Source organism: Myotis brandtii, unplaced genomic scaffold, assembly GCF_000412655.1.
Source record: "Myotis brandtii unplaced genomic scaffold, ASM41265v1 scaffold931, whole genome shotgun sequence".
NCBI lineage: Eukaryota > Metazoa > Chordata > Mammalia > Chiroptera > Vespertilionidae > Myotis > Myotis brandtii.
The window spans coordinates 1,642,744-1,668,512 of NW_005371843.1; the positions used below are offsets into that span (position 1 = coordinate 1,642,744).

Genomic DNA, 25,769 nt, shown 5'->3' on the forward strand with positions numbered 1-25,769 from the left:
ACATTTTTATAGCAATGTAAATAGAGAAAGATTAAGGTAAAAATAAATAGTGCAATTCTTCTTACAGTGAAAATTTACCTGGCTCGAGTGCCAGATTGCTTGCTGAGAGTTTTTAAATTTCCATTTTGTCCATTCATTCATCCATTGACTCAATCTCTCAAAAAAGTGAGTTTTCATTGCACAGTAAGTTTGCCAAGACATTAACTACATGTGATTCAGAAACAACAGTCATCTAATTAAGATCCAGAATTCACCACATGTCTAGAAATATTAAGGCTTTAGCAAGCAGTTTAGATCACTGTTTTTGAAGATTATGTATTCTTCCTCTTCATTTTTAGTAATGGACTTCATTCTATGATAGTTTAAAGATGTATAGCAAAATATTTATGGCAAAATATTGCCTAAGGTTAATCTACTATACCTTTCTTTTGTTACCTCAAATAGAACTCCTGGGTTGTTTCACTACTGTTACGTACAGCTTTTACACATGGGTATTGTATACTAGATGTATGTGTGTGTGTTTTTTGGCATATGACACTAAAATAGCCACATATCAATGTTACAAATGGAATGTGCATAGCACATCATTCATTCTGAAAAAAATCAGCTCCCTATAGGTGTGTTTTAAAAAACTAGGAGTAAAAGTAATAAAACTTGATATTTGGATAGAACTTTAGGTCTGAAAAATGCCTAAAGGTTTCAATATATATTCACAGATATCCAGAAAGGGGAAACAATTACTCCTACCATGCACATTTACTCTCACACACACTGACTTGAATTCAAGAGGTTCTACTCTAGTGGAGCAGACATTGAATACTTTAGGTGGGAGACTAGATTTAGGACCCAGGAAACACCATGAAGATCAGAAAGAACTCTGATCACGAAAAATGTCACTTTGAAGCTGAAGAAATGACGAAGGTAGGATCCTTAAGGAGGCAAAGACCAAGAGACCGAGAGACAGAAGGAGACAAGAAAGGGACTACTGCCAAAACCGGTTTGGCTTGGTGGATAGAGCGTCGGCCTGCGGACTGAAGGGTCCCAGGTTCGATTCCAGTCAGGGACATATACCTTGGTTGCGGGCACATCCCCAGTAGGAGTGGAGCAGACATTGAATACTTTAGATGGGAGACTAGATTTAGGACCCAGGAAACACCACAAAGATCAGAAAGAACTCTGATCACGGAAAATGTCACTTTGCAGCTGAAGAAATGATGGAGGGTAGGATCCTTAAGGAGGCAAAGACCAAGAGACCGAGAGACAGAATGAGACAAGAAAGGGACTACTGAGGCTTATACACATTCTAGACACTAAACAAGGACATGCTTTGCACATAGTAAGACAAGGAAATATATTTTTATTGCATGTAAGTTTTAAAGTCTCTCTTGTATCATTAAAGGCTATCCCAATAGGCCCTGAACAGACAAAGGAGATGTGCCACTAGGATCCTCCGCTAATATTTTCGGTCACCAATGTGAAGTCATATCTAACTAAGATGACACAACGGACGGGAACCAGATGTTTCAGAGAAATCGGTTCCCAACCCAGGGTGAGAACTCTACAAATACCCTTGTGGGTTCATTTGCATGAAAGTATATACATTTTAAGCTTCAGTGATGTAAAATCATCTTAAAATAAGACACTCAGGCTCACCTCTGATGGATGGGTGAGGTCTAACTATAGGTCCTCCAGCTCTGAAAGGTAGTGACTCACCTTGAGACACACCTCTGGTTTTCACACTCAGAAGTCTGAGGTTACTGAGCATGAGTTGTGGGGCTGGTCTTGTCACATGAGCACTGCCACCAACAAACTAAATGCAGATTCCCCCCCCCCCACCCCCCCCAGAAGGAAATGTTTTAGTGCCAGGAAGAGCCAGAACTTGAATCAGCAAAAAAAATGGGATTCAATTTAAAGTTATCATCATTCCCTGTTTCATTAGTGACTTTGGGAGAGAAGCATCTCAGTATTATTTCTCTGTCTTGGTGATGATATATTGAAAGACTCAAATCATGAGCTTCCACAACCCTTGACCCTGGCAACATTCCAATACAGTGGAACCTCAGGTTTCGAGCTTAATTCATTCCCGAAGGCTGTTGGAGAAGCGATTTGTTTGAAAACTGAATCATTTTTTCTCATTAGAAATAATGTAAATTTAATTAATCTGTTCCAGACCCCAAATAATTCCATTTTAACCTTTCTTATATACAGTACATGCCTAACATACTGTTTAATCAATAATAAACAATTCCTTTCTTACACTGATCGAGCCACCTCCTACTGGCCTTAAAGGAATCACTTTCAGCACTTGTTCCAGGGGTGTCTTTCAGATCAGCATGCAGCATCTTTACTTGTTCATGTGTCCTGCCTCTGAAATGGCTGTCACTGGCTAACAGCTTTTTGTTTATTCAAATAAACAACAGTTTTTCTACCTCCAATTGCCTGTGGTCATTGTTTCTTTCACACCCTTAGCAACATTAGCACTCTTGATGGCCTCTTTATGTTTTAAAATGGTGCTCATCATTGACTTTACCAGCAACAAAAGCATTCTCTCCTTTGTTTGTCACCTAAGAGACAATTTTTGTTGTGCTGAGGTATCAGTATGAAAGGACTGTCAGGTCGAAAACTGAAGTTTGGCTCAATAACCCAGACATTTTTTTCTGTGAATATCTTGATAAAGAGCCGAATTGTTCGAGATGGGAGATGTTTGAGAAGCAAGGTTTGACTGTATTTCTAATTATAATGACATTGAAGTCCACTAGAGGTTAGATGTCAAACATTTCAAATCACTTCTAGAGTGTGTGAAGGATCTGTGTACCTTCCACCAACCAAGCCCTATCTTCAAAGCTGTTTTCTTCCAATTATATGTCAAAGAGTCTGTGTTCTATGATCAAAGAAGAAGGGGGATGGGGGCGGGGGGTGAGGGATGATGCAGAAAGGGAAGAAGAAACAAGATGAAGATCTTTATAAAGAGGGAAAATAAGTAAATAAAACCTTCTACTGGTTTCCTTAACCTTGACTTCATCAGATTGGAAACAGCACATGTGATAAACAGAACCACATGTCAGCTAGTAACTCAAGTACTGCTCTCAGGAGACAGCGACTCCACATCTTTACTGCATGACTGGGGGCTGCTGTGCTTGAGTTCCACTTACTTTTTAATAGACTTTTAGTCATCCCCTCACTGTTATAAGATACTATCCCATCTACTGCAATAAACTGCATGGAGGCATTTTCCTCCCCTTCCGATTTCTTCTAATTTTCTGGAATTTCAAAACCAGATAAAAGAGCTTGTGGAGTAGATGCGTTATTGTCCTTAATTATTACTTCCACCCATTGCCATGTGACTTCAGGACCATATCTCCATCAACAGAATATATTTATTCACTCCACTGTTTTCATGTGCCCTGCTTTTGCCAGTGAAATGTGAAGTTAACAAATGCCTCATAACAGCAGAAGCCTGAGACCTGTTCCATGGTTCTGTCGTTCCTCCTTCCTTCAGCTATGAAAAGGGCATGTCTCAGCTAGGGGCTACTCCTTCTGCCTGGATTCCAGAATAATGAAGCTGACCCACACTTAGCCTATAGTCAACATGCTGAAATGTGGGCACAAAAATGCATCTTTCTTGGTATAAATCACTGAAGTTTTTTTTTTTTATCACAAGCTTGCAAAAGTTGACTAACACATGTGTATTAACATTATCCATAAAATAAGAGAATAAGTTAGGGGGATCCTTGTGTGAAAAGGGAGTTCTGATTTGGTTCCTTCTGTCTATCTCTCCCCACCACAACAGACACACTTGACTCTCCATGTAAGTGAGCTACAATATAAGTACCAGCGGCTACTATTTGTAATTGTGACTTTCAGTCCCTTCATAGAAGTTCTCATCAGCACCTTAACTTATGACCCATCAGCTACACAACTGTATGTTTGTTTTTTAAAGGGCTTAAAAGTTATTAAAGAAAAAGTATATAATGCAATTTTTCTATTACACAGCTGGCATCTGTGTACATAGAATAAACCAATACCCTTTGCCAGATGGATATTGAAGTCATTTTGCAATCCAAATTTGAATTTAAAAAAAGATTGTGCTTACACTATGAAGTAAAGAAGTCTCTTAAGCCCTAGCCGGTTTGGCTCGGTGGATATAGCGTCAGCCTGCGGACTGAAGGGTCCCAGGTTCGATTCCGGTCAAGGGCATGTACCTTGGTTTTGGGCACATCCCCAGTAGGGGGTGTGCAGGAGGCAGCTGATTGATGTTTCTCTTTCATCAATGTTTCTAACTATCTCTCTCCCTTCCTCTCTGTAAAAAATCAATAAAATATATTTAAGAAAAAAGAAGTCTCTTAAATTTTTGAAAACTAGAAAACAAAACATATATGATTGCTTTTTCCATCAACCCCTTACCTTCTGTGGACCCTTTTATATGAAGGCGTTTGTTGAGCTCATCCAATTTGTTCTTCATGTGTGAAATCCAGAAAAAGGAAAGAGAAAAAAAAGCAAATCAGAAATGTTCCTTCTTTTCTGCACCCTTGTCTCTACTTATGAGCCTGCTAAATTCAAATCAAGATTCTAAATGCCATCAATATGATACACTCTGTAGAGGAATTACAATTTTATCACAAATTGACATCCACTTCCTAGAAGTTCTATGGTCATGGGCATCTTCTGTAATCTCTCCATGACTTTGGTTTTCCTTTTCTTAAACTGAATAATCATGGTACCAACCTTCCATGCTGGTAATGATGATTATTTGGGCACAGGTAGGTAAATTAATTCAAATAGTGCCTCAATATTTCATATTAATCCCTAGGTACATTAAAGTGATTCATCAACTAATTTATAGAATCGCTTTTTCCAAAGCTGAAAAGATAATGCCTCAGCAATTCTGAAACCAAACCAGCTTGGGCTGTTGTTGTGTTTTAAGAAAAGGAAGGTAGTCTTTTGGGGAAATCCATAGACAAAATAAAGACAATTCATTATTCCTCTAAAATGGCTTAAGATAACATATCCAAAATATTTATTGTTTTCTACAAGAAAGTTAATTCGGAAAACAAGATTCAACTAATAGATTCCTCTAAGGTTATATTTGTATTCCACTTCCAAAACCACTTCCTGTTGACTTTGGCAATGCAACTTCTCCAGCTGAGGTCTGAGAGTAATTACCCTCATTGGTTCTTGTCAGGAGCAAAAATTAAGGACAACAAAAAAGGAGGTGGGGGATAAAGGACAAATTGAATTCCTCCAGTGGTGAGATCCCAAACTGTGGCTCCTAAGCCTGTAGGAATTCGGGGAGGTAACAAATGGTAGGGGCTGGGATGGGGCACTAGAAGAACTAGTTTACATTTCTTTGAGGTCTAATAGAAAGATCACAGATTTACCCATAATAAAATCACACATGCAAAAATAACCCGTTTCTTTGCTTTGTGTTAGAATCACATCAACTCAGTGTGGAAACACCATAATTTCTTACTGTCAGAAGCACTGATTGGCAAATATAAAGGTCTTTGATCAATACAAAATTCAACAAATTATTGCTTAACACTAGTAGTTTGGTATTCAAAACTGTCCAAACATGAGGTGCTGGGTAGTCTCTATTTGCACCCACCACCACCACCATCACCATCCAGGTTGTACCTTTCCCTTCTCTTCTCTGTGCCTTGAGAAACTGACCTCTCAGAATAGCATCAGAAGAGCAAGCTTGCTCTCTGGCATCTTGTTGGGCTTTACCAATAGGAGGCACAAGCAGGAGATTAAAGGAAAGACAACAGGGGTATGTATTCCCCAACCTTACTCCCTACAAGGTTATAGTAGGCTGCACCTATCTACCAAATTCCCTAGTTCCTTCCTACATATAGCTCTCTCTCCATGTTTTTGTAACTGTTCCGCCTTTAATTGTTCAGGCCTAGGGCTGGTCCCCTGTTGGTCCCAAGGTTCTTCACTATCCCTTAATGACATCCCTCTATACTGCTCAGCCTTTATTAATAGTCCTCTCATTAAACATGATGGAAACAGACCCTTTAAACTCTTAAAAACCTCTTTTGCATGGGCCATGTATTTCCTATTGGGACATGACTAATAGACACATGATCCAGGTTGAAAAAAAGAAAAAAGTCATTCATTGGGAATTCTGAACCCACAAAATAGCTTAATAAATTCTACTTTTTGCCCTTCACTTTCTATACCTATAGTGGTACAGAAATGTGGTCCAATATGGTAGCCATAAGTCACATATGGCTCTTTCAACATAAATAATTAAATTAAGCAAAATTAAAAATTTCATTCCAAGTGCTCAAAAGCCACATCTGGCCAGTGGCTACCATTATGGGCAGCACAGATATAGACCATTTACATATTACAGAAAGTTTTAGTGGACAACACTGCTCTATATACAACAACCTCCTCCACGATAAACATAACTATTATTTCTACCTTTGGCTCTACCTTATCATCACAGGTGCAGCCCAGGTCAAAATCAGACTGAAGGTACATAATCCCTGGATAGCTGGGCCTGGTGACTTCCTCTGGAATGGTTGGCCTGAAGGTATTAGTACGCAGGAGATGATTCAAACTTCCATGGGTCCCATTGTTAGGAGCTGGCCTCAATCCCAGGAGATCTGATGAGAAGAAAGAAAAGAAGCAAGGGGCTTTGTAAATATTTTTGGATGAGATATGGTGGGAGCCAAAACCATTCACCTTCCAAGAGTCTGAAAACTCTGAACACAAATCAAAATGGGATAAAACTAAATTTAGATAGTAGACACTCCGTTCTTATTCACTGAATCATTCTAGCCTGGCATGTCTTGCCACAGCTTTCTGAAATAGCATGTTCACTGCTTGGTCATAGACAGACATTCTAAAAAAGAAAAAGTGAAGGAACCCAAAGACTATCAGTGTCATGCTGTTCTGCATCTCTATGAAACTTTGTATCCCAAATGTTGAAATGAGTCTTATAATCAATAAATAACCTCTGGCCTGCCCTGTAATGCACTCCACAGAAGTACAGGGACAAGAGGAGGCTTTGGCCCTAAGCCTTGAAGTGCCACTGTGAAATGAACAGGCTGACTTCATTGCAAGTGAATGGGTGCCAAGCAGGCACACAGTGACTTGCCTAAGCTGAGAGGCAGAGAGGGGAGAGCTAGCAGCCAAGTTGGGAAAAGAACCCAGGAGACCCGACTTTCAGACTCCCCCTTTAACCACCAGACTGGCACTCCCTTACTAAATAGGAAAAGTTGTCCTCATTCAGCAACTAGAAGTTCAAGGAAGAAAAATAATTAGGAGTACATAAATAGCTGGCCAGGATGCAAGCTGGCAAAATTTTAACTGAACTGCAATACGATAGATGGAGGTGGGAGAAAGCTCTGTGCAGAACTCTTGCTTCACTAGGTCTCTGACCGGTGGTGTCAAACTGTAATGCTATGTTGGATCAGCCAAAGGCTGCCAACAGCAACATGATGAAAACCCCTCATTAGTCAACTGGTGGAGGAGGACAAAGAAGCCATAGTAGGGAATGGTATTCTGTCCTTCAAACCAATGGGCAATATTATTTTTTGCAGGGGGATGAGGTGGTCCCAAAAAGAAGTCACCTCATTTCTTTCTCTGACTTTGAGGAAGTTCATATGTTAACTCAAGATTGCTTCATTGGTTTTGATTAATAGTAAGTGACTTACCACACATAACATTGTAAAGTTCAATATTTTCAAATGGAGGCACTTTGGTCTTGTACTTAAACGTTGGACCATAACCTACAAAAACAGTCTTCCAAAGATAAGAAAAGGAAGAACAATTAGATATTGCTAATATCCAGAAGTAACCCTTCTCCTACTTATGAATACCGTGTACCTTCACTCACACCTCCATTCCCCATCCCTCCTGAAAATCACCAAAACACGTTTTTAAAGACCAGTTCTTTGCTCATACCTGCATGCTGTTGACCTTGTTATCAAAGCCATGGTCTCCCTGGAAAACACATTTTCCTGATGGTTTCTTATAAACATCCAAAGGTTTCCTACATCGAAATAATTGCACAATCAGTTAGGATTTCACATGAAATCACTCTGATAAAAAGCCAAGTTCAGTGCTCAAAGAATCTCTAAGAGATGTTCCAAGAATATTTATCTCTATTTTAATTGCACCATCCATCCCTATGGTGATAAAAAGGCAATGCTATTCATTTCTCCCACCTGCCTTTGCTTTGACAATCAGCCCAGGGCAAATGCGTACCTCTGAACCGAAGTCACGGTGCCCTCCTTGTACCTTGTGCTTTGTACATTGTGGATGAAGCAAAGCACCTGTCACAGGCAATGTTCTGTCTGCCCATGTGCTTCAGCTCAGAGATCATAAGATTCTCCAGTCTGGGGCCATGTTTTCCAGCTCACTTTTCTATACTCCTCACTAGGCTCAATGCCAAACACATGGTAGGCACTTTAAATATGGGATGTTTAATCAATGAATGAAGATCTGCGTTCTATAAAAATGTTTGCATTCAACTTTACCTATGATATAATACAACTAAAGAGTATAACTGAGTGGTAATAGTGACATATCTAGCAAAAGCCCAGCCTCACCTATATAATTATCTCAATACATAAACAGAAAATGGAAACATCACTCTGTATATATCAAAACCATTTGACTTTCTTTGTGACAAGAAGACTCCTTTTGCTTAAGTGTCATGTAGCACTTTTCCAAAGAACTTTCATTTTTTAAAAAATATTTTTATTGACATTTTAGAGACAGAGGAAGGGAGAGGGAGAAGAGAGAGAGAGAAACAATGATGTGAGCAAAACATCAATGGGCTGTCTCCTGCATGCTCCTTACCAGGGATGGAGCCCGCAACCCAGACATTCACCCTGACCAGGAATCAAACCATCAACCAACCTTTCAGTGCATGGGATGACTCCCACTGACCAGGGCTCATGTTTATTAATACAAATATTTCCTAAGTACATCACACTGAACTAAAATGCTTAGGGGAAAATAAAGAAATTAAGCATTTGGGTGTCCACCCTTAGGAAAAATGCTTTCAGCTTGGGTTAATAAGATATGCACATATAACAACACAACAATGCAAGAGTTAAAAGATTTGCTGCTAAAGGCAGACATTAAAATGTCTGGCTTTAGTCTGCGCTAATTTGCTTAACTGTCATCATCTTTCATTTAACTGCCACTCAACAACCACATTTACTTCATATAAATCTACCAAGTGTGCCAAATTTGCTCTCTCTTCTAAGCCACCCATACATAAATGGTCCTAAAGAGGACATACTCAGCCAAGCCATTTGGTCATATCTTTGTAACTTTTCCATGAAGACTCCCCATGTCTGCCCTAAATTATTTCGATAATTTCTGGTCTTCATACATCTCTCTGCATAATCTTACATATTTAACTCTATGTACCCCCCTGACAGTAACAATGGGCTATTATGTCATGTGTCTCTCCATGTGTTCCATATTGATGTAAGTTCCTAGAGAATAAACATTTTCTCATTATCTTCTCTCCCTTGGAAACTCATTAAAGTGCTCTGCTAGAGTGCATGTGCATATAGAAGCTGTACAGTTATTACTACAGATTGATTCTCAGCACTTTTTTAAAAGGAGAAAGTCAGAATAAGAGTGAGAGGGGGAAGGGGCTGCTGTCCAGTTTGGGTGGAAAATTGATAAACTTTAAATGCTTAACTCTTCAGAAGTGGTTAGAGCTTCCGGAGGACACGTTTTACACAAGATTCAAGAGCAAGAAATGGTCTCTTCAATATTGGAGTCTTTGGTAGTTCAAGAAAAGATAAACAACGGAAAACTTTTAAGCCAAAATAAAACAAGTCCACAGCAACAGAGGTTTTAAGATTAACATGTTCTGAACTCCTCTATAAATATTGCTATGGGCTAAGTTTTGTCATCTGAGACCAAATCTGTTCCGTGTGGCAAAGCAGTGCCCCAGTCACACTTTTGACTTACTCAAGTAATAAGAATAGAGGCTAGAATGTAAATTCAAAAATTGAAAAGGAGAGAGACACTGAGATGCTGAGACCCAGGAAATAGATATGTATTATTATCTCGGCACTAATTGTTTATTTAGCATAGAAAACCCTTTGGAAAGGGTGAGATTTCCTCTTAGGATGGCTGACGACCTTACAGGCACTCCAGTTGTCAAAGAGCTGGTTATGCAGGTAAGAAACGGGGCCAGTCAAGCCCAAGTTACCTTGCAACATGCCATCTGCGCTCCACCAATAAATGGATGTCCTCAATTCTTCTGTTGTTGGCATAGTGCAAACGTTTGGGAAGGTGCTGCTTCATGTAAGGCTTAAAGTGCTGATCTGGTTTTTTACACTGAAATGTAAATGAAAATTGGAGTTTAGACGGAGTGTCTTCTAGAAAAAGGTGTGGATAGTTTCTCTCTAGAAAACTGAAGGAAGTTTTAAGCCAAAGAAAAGGTTAGTGAATAAATGGAATTTGTTACGCCCTTTCAAATAATATAAACTGGAAATAAATAGGTTCAAAGAGGATCAGGTAACTTTGGAGATGGAAGGCTATCGTGAGAGGGGAGTAAGGCATTTTAAGATACATTGCTGACTCACTAAGAGCAATTCAAGCTCCAAGGCCTTTCCCAGCAGCTTCAATCAAGGTGTGGGGGGTGGAAAGAAAGGGAGGTGGACACATGTTGAGACCCATGTGATTACATCCTCATGTACTTTTAAGGACTCTATCCTGGATGGGGGAGTGATGGAACAGGGTGGTGGGCAGATCTGGTTCAGAGAGAGTAAGGATTTGTTTAATCTTGAATGAATACTGTTCAGTACTAATGAGGAAAGATCAAATATTGTCTGTTTGTATCATTGCCAAGACCATTAGGGAGCCTGCAGCTGTCCACAGGCCAGGAGTTTTGAAAGCTCTAAGGAGAACAAATATACAGGATACAGGGCAATGGGGAAAGTGCTCCTCCCGCCCCACAGGGGAGGTAAACACAGGAGATGAGCATGTGGAAGCTGCTCTAATAGCCGAGGCCTGGTCACGTGCAGTACTTACCGTGAGATTAGCAATAATGGCTTTAGGGTCATCTGTTCAAAAAGAGGAGAAAATGTCAAAAAGAGATGATAAGAACCAATGAGAGGAATCATTTTTGCAGCAAGAGACTCAATTCTTTTTTACCCCACTTCCAGAAGGGCTGTCCCTTTAGTGTTTTGTTTAAAATATATTTACATTGCATGTGGGTATTGAATATTTCAATAAGTAAAAAGCAGATAAATAAGTGGCACAATTCATACAGTGAACTTCCCTGCTGGGTGTGGGTCTCCTCTTCCACAAGGGAATTCCTCCTTCCAGAGCATCAAGATGTGGCTAAGTAATTGCTCCTTTAAGTTACTCCAAATGGTCCAAAATGGTCCCTCTGGAGTCTAGATTTAGTTTATTTGCAATTTAACATCAGGAACTAAACTGGGCATTTGGGGATTTTCATATAACTTCCTATTTATCTGCGGATCTTTGAAACAAGCTATCATCCACTTTGAGATGAATGTCTAATCCATTGAGTTATGTTTTTTAAAGGGGATTTGGTTTCCTGGGTAATAAATATCATGGGTCTAATTACATAGGTAGCGGCCCCTTCCAGCCACAGACACACACATGGATGCACCTCCTTTGTTTTCACTACCAGCAAACAAAGGATATTTTAGTCAATACCCCGAACTAGCTAAAAGCAAAACTATGTAAATGATGGCTGTGTATAAACTGTGGACAGGATTATATTATCTGAAGGCCCCCTTTGGCGGGGGGTTGGGGATAGAGAAAGAGGAGATTGTAGGTTGGTTGGACTTTGTTTTGTTTTCAAAAAATCTGCCTTAGTATGTTATTATAGAATCAGAAGAAAAGGAAAACAGAGTTCAGAAGAGGTACTGACTGTCACGACACAGCCCTCCCGGGAATATAAGCATCAGTGGGACAGGTCATGTCCGTGTCCTCTCCTGCTGTATCCCAGGGCCTGTGCACAGTAGGCACTCCATAAACGTTTAGTAATAGATATAAATAAATATTTGTTGAAAATGCATAAATAAGCTTGCCTTGTGATATGAACATATACAATCAAAGACAATGTTCAGAATCATAGTTCTAAAGCTATGAAATCCAAAGCTAAAAAAGTAGGATTCCATTCTACTTAAATTGGGGCTAAATTTTACTTGCATATTTCATGGAAAGCAAATACAGTTATATGCTGTGTAACAATGTTTCAGTCAACAATGGACCACATATATGACGGTGGTGTGACAGTGGTGTGCCATACAGCCCCGGGGTGTAGTAAGCTAGGTCTGTGTAAGTGCAGTATATGATGGCTGCATAATGATTAAACCACCTAACAGTGAATTTCAGAGTAGGTATCCCTGTTGTTAAGCAGCGTGTAACTGTAATGAGGGTAGCAATAATGGTTAACCCAAATTGTGTCCAGACCATGTGCACTCACTCAGACTGTAAGACTCTGCAGGCACTTTCTCTCTGATCATTCATGTCAACTCTGGGAGGTAGGTGCTAAAACTCTCACTAAACCCATGGGCATTTAGAAGATGGAGGGAGGGGCTTACATACTGGGACCCTAGCACTGACTGAGCAAGCCATGCTTTGAACCTCTTTACTCTGTGGCCTCATGAACCACAGTTCTCTGCAGGACCAGAATAAGTTCATGTTCTTTGATAATGAAGGAAAATGAAGAGCATGGAAAGTCACAAATGCCCAAGGCCACATTTGGGACACAAATCCATCATTTCCGAAGTACTTGGCCCTCTCATGCTAACAGTTCTCACATTGTGTGAGTAGAAGAGGCCCCCAGCACAGGATAGTGGTTAAGAATCAGAGAATCTGGGTTTAAATGTTGGCTCTGCCACTCACTGTCATACTCTAAGCCCATTTCTTCACCTCTCTATGAGCCTTGATTTCTACTGTCTGTAAAAGGGGACAATAATACTTATCACACATGGCCATTGGGAGGATTAAATAAGATGGTGCATAGATTTGGCTAAAATAGTGATGCCACCAAGACATCATAGTCATAGCTAACATTTATTTGGTTGGACTACCTGCTAAACACAAATCTAAGTGAGATGTAATCTTTCATTTACTCTTCCCAACAATCCTTATTTTGTAGATGAGGAAACTGAGGCAGAGAGGGTTTAAGCAGCCCACCCAAGTTCCCAGTGAGCCCATGGCTGACCAGGGATTTGAGCCCAGACATCCTGTCACCATTGTCTGTGCTCTTAACCACTGCTCTAATGTCTCTCATAAAATGAAATCACATGTACAAAACAATTATTTGGTAGTTATTGTTTCTTCCCCCCGTAACAACCTCCCCATTACATTTATTGAGGTCTGAGATATCTTTCAAAATAGATAAAAGCATTTGTGCATAAGTGCTGCAAGGCAAATACTAACTCAAGAGGTGCCCTAGTGACTTGTACCCTGTCTCTGGAGAGGACCTGCCCACGTCAAGTAGGCAGAGAAGGGAGGATGTGGAGGGCAGAAAGGACATTAAAAAGAGAGGGCGGAAACACTGATGCTTTGTTGATTTCACAACGTTGCCTGCAGATGACCTTGGAACAGTTCCCGTTTGTGCTGACTCAAGAACATAGTTTGAGAAAAACTTAATTTTCCAAAGCTTTACGCTTGGTGCCAATGGTTTCTTATGCCCAAGGCTAAAAACTCTAAAAGTATTTTCCCCCCAACAATGCAGCATGTCTCCAATAAAACTATGGTCTTCCCAAAAAGGAGTCGGCAGCATCTAAAACATCTTAGTTCATAAGTTAAACTTCTTGTCAGTGGTATCTCAGAACCTGAATGTGCAGAACATAAGTGATAAGATTATTCCTGTTCATTTCTAATCTTTCAAAGCAGCAGCCACTTCCCAAGGGCATAATAGTTTTTCCTCCTGGGTTCTGTCAACCACTTTTAGACTCCTCTTCAACTGGACTTGCAGGAATGCTCAGGGTCTCCATAACCTTGTCATTGGCTCCTTAGCTCCAGCTCAAGAGCAAGCCTGAACCTCTTCCTGAAAAGTTATTTTCTTATAAACAGAAGTTTATGGTTATACACATGCCTCAAATGAAATGGATTCTACATAATAAAAACAAGAGCAAATATTTATATAATGCTCCCATGTGCCAGCAACCACTCTAAGTGATATGCAGATTCATTTTCACAACTTCCCCAGGTGGTAGCTGTTATTATCATTCCCATTGTTCAGATGCAAAACTGAGGCTTAGAGTTTAAATGACTTATTCATTTAAATTCATTCTAAATCTTTGCAGAGCCAGGATTTTTACCCAAGTATTCAGAGTAGCTTCAGAGAACAAGCCCTTACAATATTACTGCTCTAACAACTTAGTATTTTAAGGATCGACTTACATTTGGCATTATTGCTAAATTTGGGTCGAATTCTTCCTAGAGTTCCAGGCACTAAAGTAATATCATCCACATTGGTCAGGTAATTGCTCAAGAACTCAGTTCTATCACATGTGACGTCTTCCATTCCTACAGGGAAGGAAAAAATAAAGATTTTCAGGCAATCTTAAAACTGAAATCTTAACACAGCCACGTCTTAATAACATTCAGTCATCTCTTTAATTGGTTTTTAACAGCTACATGCAAGGATCTCTCTCTTTTGAGATTTCTCAATTGACTTTACATTTTTTGATGCTTCTTTGTATAATCTTTGCACCTGGCTTTGATTGAATATTATCTTGCAGCGCTAGGTGGTGAAAAATGCATCATCTCAGGCGATAAGGACACATATGTAATACCTCAATCAATAAAGAAATTTTTTATAAAAAAATGCATCATCTCAATTACCATTTTATGTCATTCAGCAAGAACAGCAAGGAAAAGGAAGAAACCATAATCTTTTTTTAAAAAAATCTATTTACACAATCCTTATGAAAAGCATCTTATTCTTTTTTTCCCCCAGCTGGGGGTGGTGTAAATAACTGGAATATATAGTTCCAAGTCTCTTTTACAAAATGTCATTTTCCAACCCTCTCTCTCTCTCTCTAATATATCTCCTGACTTGAGTACATAATCACCAGTCCTCACTGTCTCCACTGGTGGCCTTGGATGTAACTGACAAAACAATACTGGCAACAACAGATGAGAAAGAAAAATGTCATCTCCAATGACCACCCAAACCGAAGAACAAAATAACAGTGAAAAGCAAAATAAGACTGAAAACAAGTGGTAAGCAATGTAATCAGTTAAAACTGAAAGTTAGCAACTAGAAGACACAAAGGGTCTAGGTAGGGAATGTTTTTAACCAACAAATATCCCTCCAGACCCAAGATTTGTTTCCTGCCTCGACAAGGATAATTTCTTGATCAATGTTTAAAATATATAAATAAAAACAAACTCAAGTCTTAGAATCATAGACCATGGAAGCTGGTAGAGACCTTTATTGTCATTTCAGAATGTATGAGATAACATGGAACTGCGAAAGTTTAATACATTGCTTTGCACAATCCATTCGATGCATATTCTCTAAGAGGGGGAATTAAGTGATTCTATAAAGAATGTCCTAAGGTTTTTGTAATAAACAATTATAACCCAAAGTGCCCTGGATCTAGTAAAATTCAAATTATCACTTTCTGGGATCCCAGATCCAGACCTTTCTGTTTTATAAACAAATTGGAATGAAGAGAGAAAAAAACAACACATCCCAATATAGTACAAGGGTTCTATATCTTGCTTTTTAACAGGAAGAAAAATAAAAACAATAAACAGCTACTATGTTCTAGTACAATGTTAACCCAGGAAGGGGAAATCTACAAAAAGATATTAATGGAAGATTGGAAGGATCTTCCATTTGTTACATTTCTACGAAGTCACCTACCCCACCTTAGTAGTGAATCATCTCTCTCTCGCTTTTGAAAACCATATGGAAAGTGCTTCTGAATCGCCATAATCCTTCACCCTCCAGACTAATCCCATGTAGGTGGTGTAAGTGTTCTCATTCTACAGGCGAGGAGGCTGAGACTTGGAGAGGTCACATAACGTCTACCACATCAAATGGCTCTTAAGTGGTGCAGTGCAATATGAACACCAATGAAACACTGGACCATATTACTTTTTATGTAAGAGATGCTGTGGCTTCCCCAAACCAAAGCAATCTACTCATCTCAGAAGCCTACACAATGGCAACACAAGGTTTAATCTACCCAAGACCTTTACAATGCTCCATCAGGACCCATCTACTTCTTAAGACATCTGGCTCCAACATGTAACCAAATGCTCTTGACCCCTCTGGGCAACTTCAATTGAATCAGCTGTGTCCCATGCTCCAAAGTCTCGGTCCTATCTGAAGCTTTCCACAAGGTTAAACCTGTGGAGCATGATTTTGCAGAGGGTCACATTTAGTCCCTGCAAAAGAGCAAGTCAGTCCCACTGCTTTTTTTTTTTTTTAAAACCTTCTCACAGATCATCTAGAACATTCTGGAAAGAAAATTTCAGGCCCAGAGCAGAGCTGTTTACTAGGGAAATTTGCCTGTCATTCATTCTTAACAAACTATTAAAGAGTCAACCAATGTTCCAGTTCCAGAAGAATGCAGCCCCATATTCCAGGGTCACTGTGTCAATTTAAGAGTTCTGGAATGTAGTAGCTACTTTCCGGAACTCAATCTGAGCACTTGTGAAATTAGAAGGCTCTCTGAGGACTCCCTCCTGCCAACCCTATAATCACATAATGTTTATGACATTCTTGATCACCTCAAAAAAGGGTCCATGAATTTTTCTACTTTACACTGTGATTTAGAAAAACTGCCTCTTCCTGTCTTTCAACTGTCTTCTCTACTAAAGCAGCGTCCTCTGGTTTTGTCTTGAATTCCCTCAGTGGATGCAGAGACATATTTTTACTTATATGCCACTTTGACAAGAATCTTATATCTCTGCCTCCTTATCATGCTTGGATTTACTTTTTAGTCTCATAAACCCTGTGGACTCCTTTTGGGGATATGGCTATCAGAGATGGGGTATTATTGTCTAAAATGTCACATTCACAGAGGAAGATGTTAACATAACAAGCAAATTGCCTGCAACATTTTAATAAGAGAAAGGTTTCTGTAGAAAGGCTTTTCCTACAGACAATAGGTAGATAGAGGAAGTGCCTGGTTTTGATCAAAATGAACTTGGGGTCATCTCAGGTCATCTCGTAGTTTGAGTCATGGTTTGATATCTTTCCCCATCCTGATGAAATGGGGAAAGAGGTGAAGAACACGACCTGGGATTCTGAGGGGAAGGGTTCCTTCCTTTCCTCTACACCATCAGAAACATTATCAATGACTCTATCCTATTAACAAAGAAGAAACAAAGCTATACCATGGTCTCCAACGAAGATGACATTCACACAGCGATGCAGCTTCAGTTGTTTCAGGCCGTCCATTAATTGCCCCACTGTTTTGTCAATTTCCCTCAGAGGATTTGTCATCTGGAAAAAGGAGCAAATTAGTCCTTGCAAGTTGTTTTTCCTTTCAGTTTCTCATAGATCTTCTACTCCTAGAACATTCTGGAAAGAAAACTTCAGGCCCAGAGGCAGAGCTTTGTCTAGGGGGATTTGCCTGCCATTCTTGATGGAAAGCTGGTCTAAGCACTTTGTATTCTTTCAGGAGCACAAAATCTCCCCTCATCCAATCCCTTTCAAGATACTTTGATATAAAAAATATAAAAGAAATATTAAGGGAACTTTTTTTAGAGATAAAATGCCTTTCTAAAATGTAACTATTTAAATCCAAGAATTTTGAGAGTGAGCAGAAAGTCAGATCATTGTTTAAGTCTCCTGTGCCCTAGGTGAAGTCACGTTAGGCATTGAACCACAGCAAGAAGATTTAGGCTTTGAACCACAGCAAGAAGATGAAGGCTAAGTGAATCAAAAGCAATTCTGAGGTTAAAGGTAATCTTCACTGGATGCTAAATTAGAACATCATTAACACAATGCAATCTATCTAATGTTCCAAGTAACTGTCAATTTCTGAGAATAATAGTTTCTTAATAGAAGAACCTCTTCTGCATATCAATTTAGTCCCTTTCAAGCTGATTTTGAGTAAAATAAGAATCTACAAGAGTCCTAGCACATAAAAGTAAACAACTGATCTTATTTAGCCTAACAAAACCCCAAAAACTTAGTTCTCTGAAGAACATGTCCAAAGTCTAAGAAACATAATCCATCCCTTATTTTCTTGCTTCAAATGAAAGTGTCTAACAGTATGAATGCTCCCACATACTAGTGGCCTCTCCTTCACTTTCATCTCTGCAACGGAAAGATTTTCAAGAACCATAACATCGGACAAAGACTTGACAGTACTTTAGATGAATTTTAAATTTTAGCTATAATTATACACATGCACTCAAAATGATTGAGATAAGAACAGAAGGGATCTACATAGCATTTTCCATCCCGACACACAATATTATCTTCCATTAGCATCTTCTCAGATGACTCAAGACCTTTCCTCATATCATGTCACTGGTAAAGTCAGTTGTTAACTTGTTTTTCTTCATGATGGGAGTCAGTATTTCAAATTCTGTCCCAAGGAGGAAGTCACAAGTGAAGATTTCAGAATGACAGATGCATAATCTGAAGGGGCTAACAGATGGGAGATTGAGTGGTATTTGCTTCTGAGAACATGCTCTCCTTTAAGATCTTTGCCTAGACAAAGAAATACTAAATATACAACATACATCAACCTCGACAATTACTTATTTTCCTTTATTAAACAAGACAACTTAGATAAAATCCGGAACCTACTTCTTAGGGATCAGTTCAGACCATCATAAATGTGCCTTGGAGGTATCTGAAGGTTTTGAGAATATGAACCTCTAGGTTGCTACAAATATACTAAAAAGACTAGACATTACTTATTATCCCTATGTGAAAACACACACAATTTTATCTACCCATTACTTCCTCTTTCTTTTCTGTCTCAGCTATTCTCTTGTCCATAACCTAAGACCGTTTTAGAATTCTGAAAGAACAGACCACAAATCTAAACCAATTTTCTATTGAGCTCTGATCTCCATTATCTTTGAAGAGTCCCCCAGATACTGTGCTGGGTTGTTTTCAAGAACCATTGTAACAATTCTGTGAATAAGTGGAAGCAAAGCCAGTAGCCTTCTTCACATTCACTGAAGCCTCAATGTAAATACTAGTTTTAAGGCAACTAACTCTAAAGAAAGTAGAAGGCTTTTTTTTCCTGCCTTGCTGAAAGTTTAGGAGGTCTCCACATCAGTGTTAACCTCTGCAGGACCAGTTTCTTCTGGACTCAAAGCAAAGGATGATGCACCAGAGTTTTTCTGAAACTTATTCAGCTGAGTTTCAAGCCAAGGTACTGAAGGAAACCTTCAACTCAGACCTACCCGCCACAAAGCTTTGGAACAATAGATAAACTTACTTTGTCCTGACGCGTTTCCACAGCATAATGATCCATCCTATGTAATTTTCTTCTTCTTTTCTTTGGAGGAGCAACTGGTCTTTCCTGCCTCCTCTTAGGGATAACCTTCCTCTTAGGTCTCTTAGCCGGAGTAAGAGGTGAGCCATAACTACTCTCCTGTACTGGCGGATAGAGATGTCTGGACTCAGAAGTCGTCTGTCCCTCTGGGTCAGATAATAAAGCTCACACTTTGCCATCTGGGGTCAGTAGAGTCTTAGTGAGAAAAACTAAGGCTCCTTAAGTGAGAAAAAGTTGGTATGAAGGATTATTCAGGGATCTCTATCAAGAGAAATCCCCTAAATTGACCTTGATGCTGCTGTCACAGCTTCTTCACTGAGAACAAGCATATAATTTAAGAGAATCTGGCCATGTAAATGTCTTATGGCTGAGGAGCCTATTGATAGGCGTGGATACACCTGATGGTGACCTGGAATTGTGCATTTTAAAACTCCTGCTTTAGGGAGAGACTGGATCTTGGTTATGAAGAGCTCTCCATCTAAAAAGTACTAGCTGAAAACTAAATAGAATATTAGTCACGTGGTTATTTCAAGGTGACAGTGGGATTCATGTAGGTGGTTCCAGTTCAGAATCTGATAGTTACCTGTTCACACCACCAACTATATCAAAGCAAGTGTTCTTGGCAAGGAACAGGAAAAATTTTAAAACCAAGGATAAACTAAAACATAAATAATAAGCAATCCTCCGTGGTCATGAATGTACTTCCACGAATCAGGACTTTCAGCAGGAGAGAGAACTTGTCACTGATAATTTAGGTTTCTAATACAGAGAACCTCTAAGCCATGAGATAACCATAAATAGAACTGTCTTTTTAAAAAAATTCTCTTGTATAATTAGATAAAATGTAAAAAGTCATGAATATCTCTTCATCTTAGTACACATATCAAGAAAGAGTAAACTTATACTCTTTCTATCAGAAACCCATTTGGGGTGGAGTGGCAACTACTATGCATCTTGTTTTGAAAATCTAGAGAGTAATAAATGCCAACACGTAAACTGAAAAAGGAACATAACCTTTTGGGACTTCCCAGATGCTGGAGAAAACCAGGCCCCTGATTTGCTGATGGTGCAAAGGTGAATTAAAGCAGCAAGCTCTGCTGTTTACCTAGCTGATTTCTCTCGGTAGGACTGTCCAGAGACTCATTCAGATGCAGGAAGGGGCAGAAGGAGGAACAATGTTAGTGTGTCCACAGAGGAGGCCATCTGCCATGCGATTTCACTGTTCCCAGAGCAAGCAACTGCAAAGGCACTTCCATTTCTGTCTCATCCTCGCTCTCCAGCAGAGCGATTGAAAGACACAGCCCCACAGACTCTGGTTGAGTTTGGTATTATTTTTAAATGCTTCTAGTTTTAGGCAATTCTCCATGAGAAGAGAAGCAAAGGAGAAAGAGGGTTTCTCATTTCATGGTCACTGAATACATTCAGCTAGAGCTCAAGTCTGCCTATCAGACACCCGGCCATTTTGCAAGAGACCTCAACATTCCGAAGACTCTGAAGGCGGGCCCTTCCGATTGCAGCGGGTTAGAGGAGCAGCGGGAGGAACAGGATTTAGTCAAAATGAGTTTTCATCCAGTGATTATATTGCATGTATTTCCTTCTTCGAATGTTAGAGGTAGATGGAAGCTAAGTGTTCACTGACCAGCCATACTTTAGTCTGACTTGAGAAGACTTAGCCTGAGGTTATTAAGAGGATGGGAGGGAGAGGGGCAAATTTCCCTGCTTTTCAGGATCCTTTGCCTTCTGAAGGTAGTCACTAGCCAGCCAAAGCTCTGCCTCTAGGCCTGGAAGAGCAGCCGAACGAGGGGTCACAGAGGAAGCATAGAAGGTCAAAAGAGAAAAAGGTTGCGCCAATAATCAAAAGCAAGCATATTTCTGAACATTCACCATTACACTATGAAACCAGGAGCAATAATACACCATTTCTTGAAACTATTAGCCCAATGTTTGGTCATCTAATTGAATAGTCTTTGAGAATGGTCCTGAAAAAAAAGTATACTCAATTAAGCAAGAAAGTACAAACTTCAACTGTGTATAGCACAAACCATTTTGCTAGACTGAATCATTTCAATGAAATTTCAAATGCAAGATATTTTCTCATTGATGGAAAAGATAGCACGTACCTGATTTTAAAAACAATATTGCAGCTAATATAATCTTTACATGCAAAATAAATGTGTATGATGGATGTATAGGTATATAAACCAATTTAGTCTATAACAGAAGAGAGATTTTGCTGGCTTGCTTTGGTTTTGTGTTTTAAAGTATAAACTGTCTTTTTTTTTCTTTCAGTTAAAAATAAGATTCCTAGAACCAAATAAAAAATAGTGACATCTGGAAATATCCTTTGTATTAGGAGAAGAAAGTGACCAGGTTACCAGGTTATCATAACTGAAGACATATTCCAATAGATCTAATTCAGACTGTTTTACCCAGTAAATATGTGAGAATATCCTAGTTACAAGAAGTATTAATACTAAAAAGAACATAGTATTCCTGAATACTTCCAACTCTTAATTCAAAAAATGGTACAAGAAAAATCTGTTTGTATATTTATGAACAAAATGAGCATAGACCCATCATTACAGCAAATTAAAATATTCTATATTATGCTTCATTTATCATTGCTCAGTACATTAAAAAACTTTTTAGTTTATTTCTTAATTAAAGCATACACACATACACTAAAGTAAGTAATCATAACTGAACTACACATATTAGAAATCCAGAGAGGTCCATTAAAAAAGAATGCTTATTACTAACCCATACAACTTTTAAGAAAATGAGGATTACAAAAGCTTACTGTAAAAAGCCAAGTTCTGACATAAAATGTGCTGGATAATTTGAACATAGGTATTAACTGACCACTCTGCTTATCTCCTGGCCTGAAGCGGGGTTAATGATTCCAGGGGAAGAACCCTGGTCTGGGAGTTGGAAGTTCTGAGGTTCTATCTCTAAGGTCACTTATCAGCCATGCAACTTGAGCAGCCCTAAACCTCTTTAAGTTTCAGCCTCATGCTTTTAAAAGCATGGTTATACCAAGCGGCTCCCAAATCCCTATTTTGCCTATGCCACAGGGTCTTTCGGGGGATATCATTATCTATTTAAAGTCGAACCTTTAAATAGGGCACATGGAACTGCTTAGAGGTTTTTTGTTTTTTAACATTTTCATAAAATGTGGTTCCATTTGTTCACTTTAATCTCAAAGAAAGACATCCTAAAGATAAAACAGCCAGGCTTGCTCTGGCAAAAATAAGTTTGTGTTTCATGCATGCAGATGTTTATCTCATTTTATCATTTGTGTTTCATAATCATGCAACACTGGTTGAACATCAAAGGGATAGGAATAAGAGCATCAGACTTATATGACTTCAATGATTTAAGGCAAACTAAGAATGGTTTTAAATAGCCATTAGTTTCCAGTGCTTAAAAAATCACCACTGACATAATGTGAATGCACTCAGAAAAACTTATGGCTCCCTGCTATTTACTGTCTTTGCTTAAACAGGCTGCATTTTGCTCAAAGATATTTAAAATAAGTATTATCCGTATTACAGTTATCCTACTCATCCTTATGCTGAACACAATGAACTTAATTATAGCCAACAGTGTTGTCATGGCCTAACAGGGAATTGAAGGCAATTGCCATTAACAATGTTTTTAAATGATTTCTCAACCAGAATCAAGTTTTATTATGTTGGTGTAGTCCTCATCACTCTACTAACAATGAGTAGTGGGAAATATTGAAAATATTAAAAGTTTTAGCTTTGCAAATGTCATGGAATTTTTAAATGATAACTGCTGAAACACTGGAAGATTTCCATCTCTAGATGAAAGAGGAACATAATAAAACATCACCATCCTCTTCCCCTCCTGAATTTGAAGTTATACTGGCTACTACCTTACAAACAGATTGTCTTCTACCACATATTAGTGTTTGATAAAGGGTGTCACATTGCTCTGCTAACTAGATTCATTCAACAGTATTTTTCTCCATTAAGAACTTATTTCACTTTTGGAGGTGATGGACATGTTCATGCTCTCGATCGTGGTGATGGTTTCACAGGTATATGCCGATGTCAAAATGTATCAAATAAAAAGTTTACAAAGCTGTAACATATGCCTGGTTGATTGTAGCTGACGTACCCCATCTGAACTGCATAATAATTTTAATGAAGTTGAAAGTCAGTTGCAATGTTTTATGCTGCAGGTTTTATCTCCAGATTCCTTTTCATTCCTGTCCCAGTGATGGAAAACGCCAGCCCTTCCCCATCCTTCACCTTTGACTAATGCCTGCAAGGCTGGATATACCCCTCCCATCAACTCCAAGTTTAAAATCTATTTGAATATCAAATCAATCTGAAATGAAATCCCTACAAGAGAAACAAGTATGTTGAAGATTTTTTAAAATGATTTTAGTCTTATAATTCTTTGACTATGTATAAACCTATCAGGTACGTACACCCCGAGAGACTTTGTACAAATCACGAAATAAGGTCATAGATCAGGTAGCCCAGGGACACAGGTTCCCTGCAGGCAGACGGTAAGCTACTAACCTCAGGGCCAAAAGGGCCATATTTGTGTCCAGATAAATCAGGTTGCTCTGAATAGAAGGCATAGACTGAAGGCCTAGAGAAAAATAGGAAGGTTCAGAATCTCCCCAAACCACATATAACAAAGAATATCCAATATCCTTACACATTTTTTTTTAAATCCTCTCATATCAGGTTAATCTCCCAACAACTACTAACTTACCATGGAAAACATCACATTCTTGTTTTTTGTTTTGTTTTGCTTTCTATTGCTTCCACATCCACCACTCGCAACACCTCCAATACACACCACCACCACCACCACCACAATGAAAGAGGAACACAATAAAACATCACCATCCCTTTGACTCCTGAAGGCAGTAACTGCCTGGTACCGCCTTCAGGGATCAAAATTCACAAAGAAAAAAAAAAAGTCACAGAGGAATATCTGAACACACACTCAGGTCTTTGATCCTCAAGATAATACAGCCCAGTGACAATTCGCAGGGGCCACGCAATCAGCAGCTCCATTAAAGGGAAAAGTCAGTCTTACTGCTTCCCCAATCCTTGGAATGCAGTTGGTTCATTTATCCAAACCAGGAACTCCCTTAAAATATGTGGTAGAGGCCAGGATTAATAGATGTAGTAATTCATGTAATTAAATGCTCACCAATAACCTAGTCTATTGTATCTTCTTAGGAAAGTAAGGCTTAAGGCTAAGAACCACAAAACTTAATAATACCAAACCTTGGCTGTGCTTCGATTTCACAGCCTGTTTTGTTTTGTTTTGTTTTGTTTTGACCCACTTCTAACCTAAGATTAAAATATACGGAGGAAAGGGAAAGAAAAATCAGTAAGAGGGAAACAGATACCTTTCGTTGTCTGGCAGGGTGAGCCACTGCAGTATGGTTAATATTCTCCGCTCGTGAGGGATGACCCTGGAGAGTAAAACAAGCAAAGCATGATGGGAGTTTTGTACGGTAATAACCAAAACACGTGGGAGTTTTGTAGGGTATTATCAAGAAAGCATGATGGGAGTTTTGTAGGGTAATAACAAGCAAAGCATGATGGGAGATTGCGTGTCAACAAGCTCCAGCCTGTTGAGCACTTGCTCTTGTGCCCAGGCCAAGTGCTCTCTAATTACCACCATCTGTTTTCACTTCGTTATCGTAAAAGAGCCTTCCATTTCCATTTGCAACATATTACATTGCTCAACCACAAAGGAGACTGGAAACTGATTCACAATCAAATGAGGAACCTGCCTTGCTGATCAGAGACAAGCTGCAGGCAGAAAGGACCCAGGGCTCAGAATCTTCGCCATTTAGTGGGTAAAGCTGTTAGCTGTGGCCACAGAGGGACCAGGATTTACATCCTCAAGCTGCCTTTTTTTTTTTTTTAAATTGATTTTGGAGAGAGAGAGAAACATCAATTTGTGGTTCCACTTATTTATTCATTCATTGGTTGATTCTTCTATGTGCACTGACAGGGGATCAAAAGCACAACCTTGGGATATCCGGATGAGCTCTAATCAACTGAGCTACCAGGCCAGGTCCAATCTGCTTCTGGAAGGTGGTGTGACTTTTCTTGACTTCTAAGCCTCTTTGACCTCTTTTGGCCTCAGTTTACTTATCAGTAAAACAAAGATAATAGCAAAACACCCTGCACTAGCTGGCTGTAAAGATGAAATGAGACAAGACAGGCAAAGGGCATGTACAGTTTCTAGCCCCTAGTAAGTATTAAAAAGAAACCTTATTTTTATTAATGATCAGAATTAGTTATC

The 25,769-nt window shown here is 39.1% G+C and overlaps 1 protein-coding gene across 5 annotated transcripts in view; it reads right to left on the reverse strand.

The window, feature by feature from the left end:
* The window catches only part of ENPP2 (ectonucleotide pyrophosphatase/phosphodiesterase 2), a 104,563-nt gene that overhangs the window by 18,570 nt on the left and 60,224 nt on the right, over window positions 1–25,769 (reverse strand). For 3 of the 5 annotated variants that reach the window (XM_014533051.1, XM_005885861.2, XM_005885860.2), the window contains exons 10-19: window positions 24,862–24,927; window positions 24,014–24,086; window positions 17,335–17,443; window positions 14,380–14,505; window positions 11,020–11,051; window positions 10,196–10,323; window positions 7,918–8,005; window positions 7,668–7,755; window positions 6,430–6,614; window positions 4,405–4,456 (exon numbers count right to left, since the gene is read on the reverse strand). In XM_014533051.1, the coding sequence (XP_014388537.1) occupies window positions 4,405–4,456; window positions 6,430–6,614; window positions 7,668–7,755; window positions 7,918–8,005; window positions 10,196–10,323; window positions 11,020–11,051; window positions 14,380–14,505; window positions 17,335–17,443; window positions 24,014–24,086; window positions 24,862–24,927 (947 nt within the window). The remainder of the gene's footprint in view (window positions 1–4,404; window positions 4,457–6,429; window positions 6,615–7,667; window positions 7,756–7,917; window positions 8,006–10,195; window positions 10,324–11,019; window positions 11,052–14,379; window positions 14,506–17,334; window positions 17,444–24,013; window positions 24,087–24,861; window positions 24,928–25,769) is intronic. The other 2 variants (XM_014533052.1, XM_014533050.1) reach the window with 1 other exon arrangement.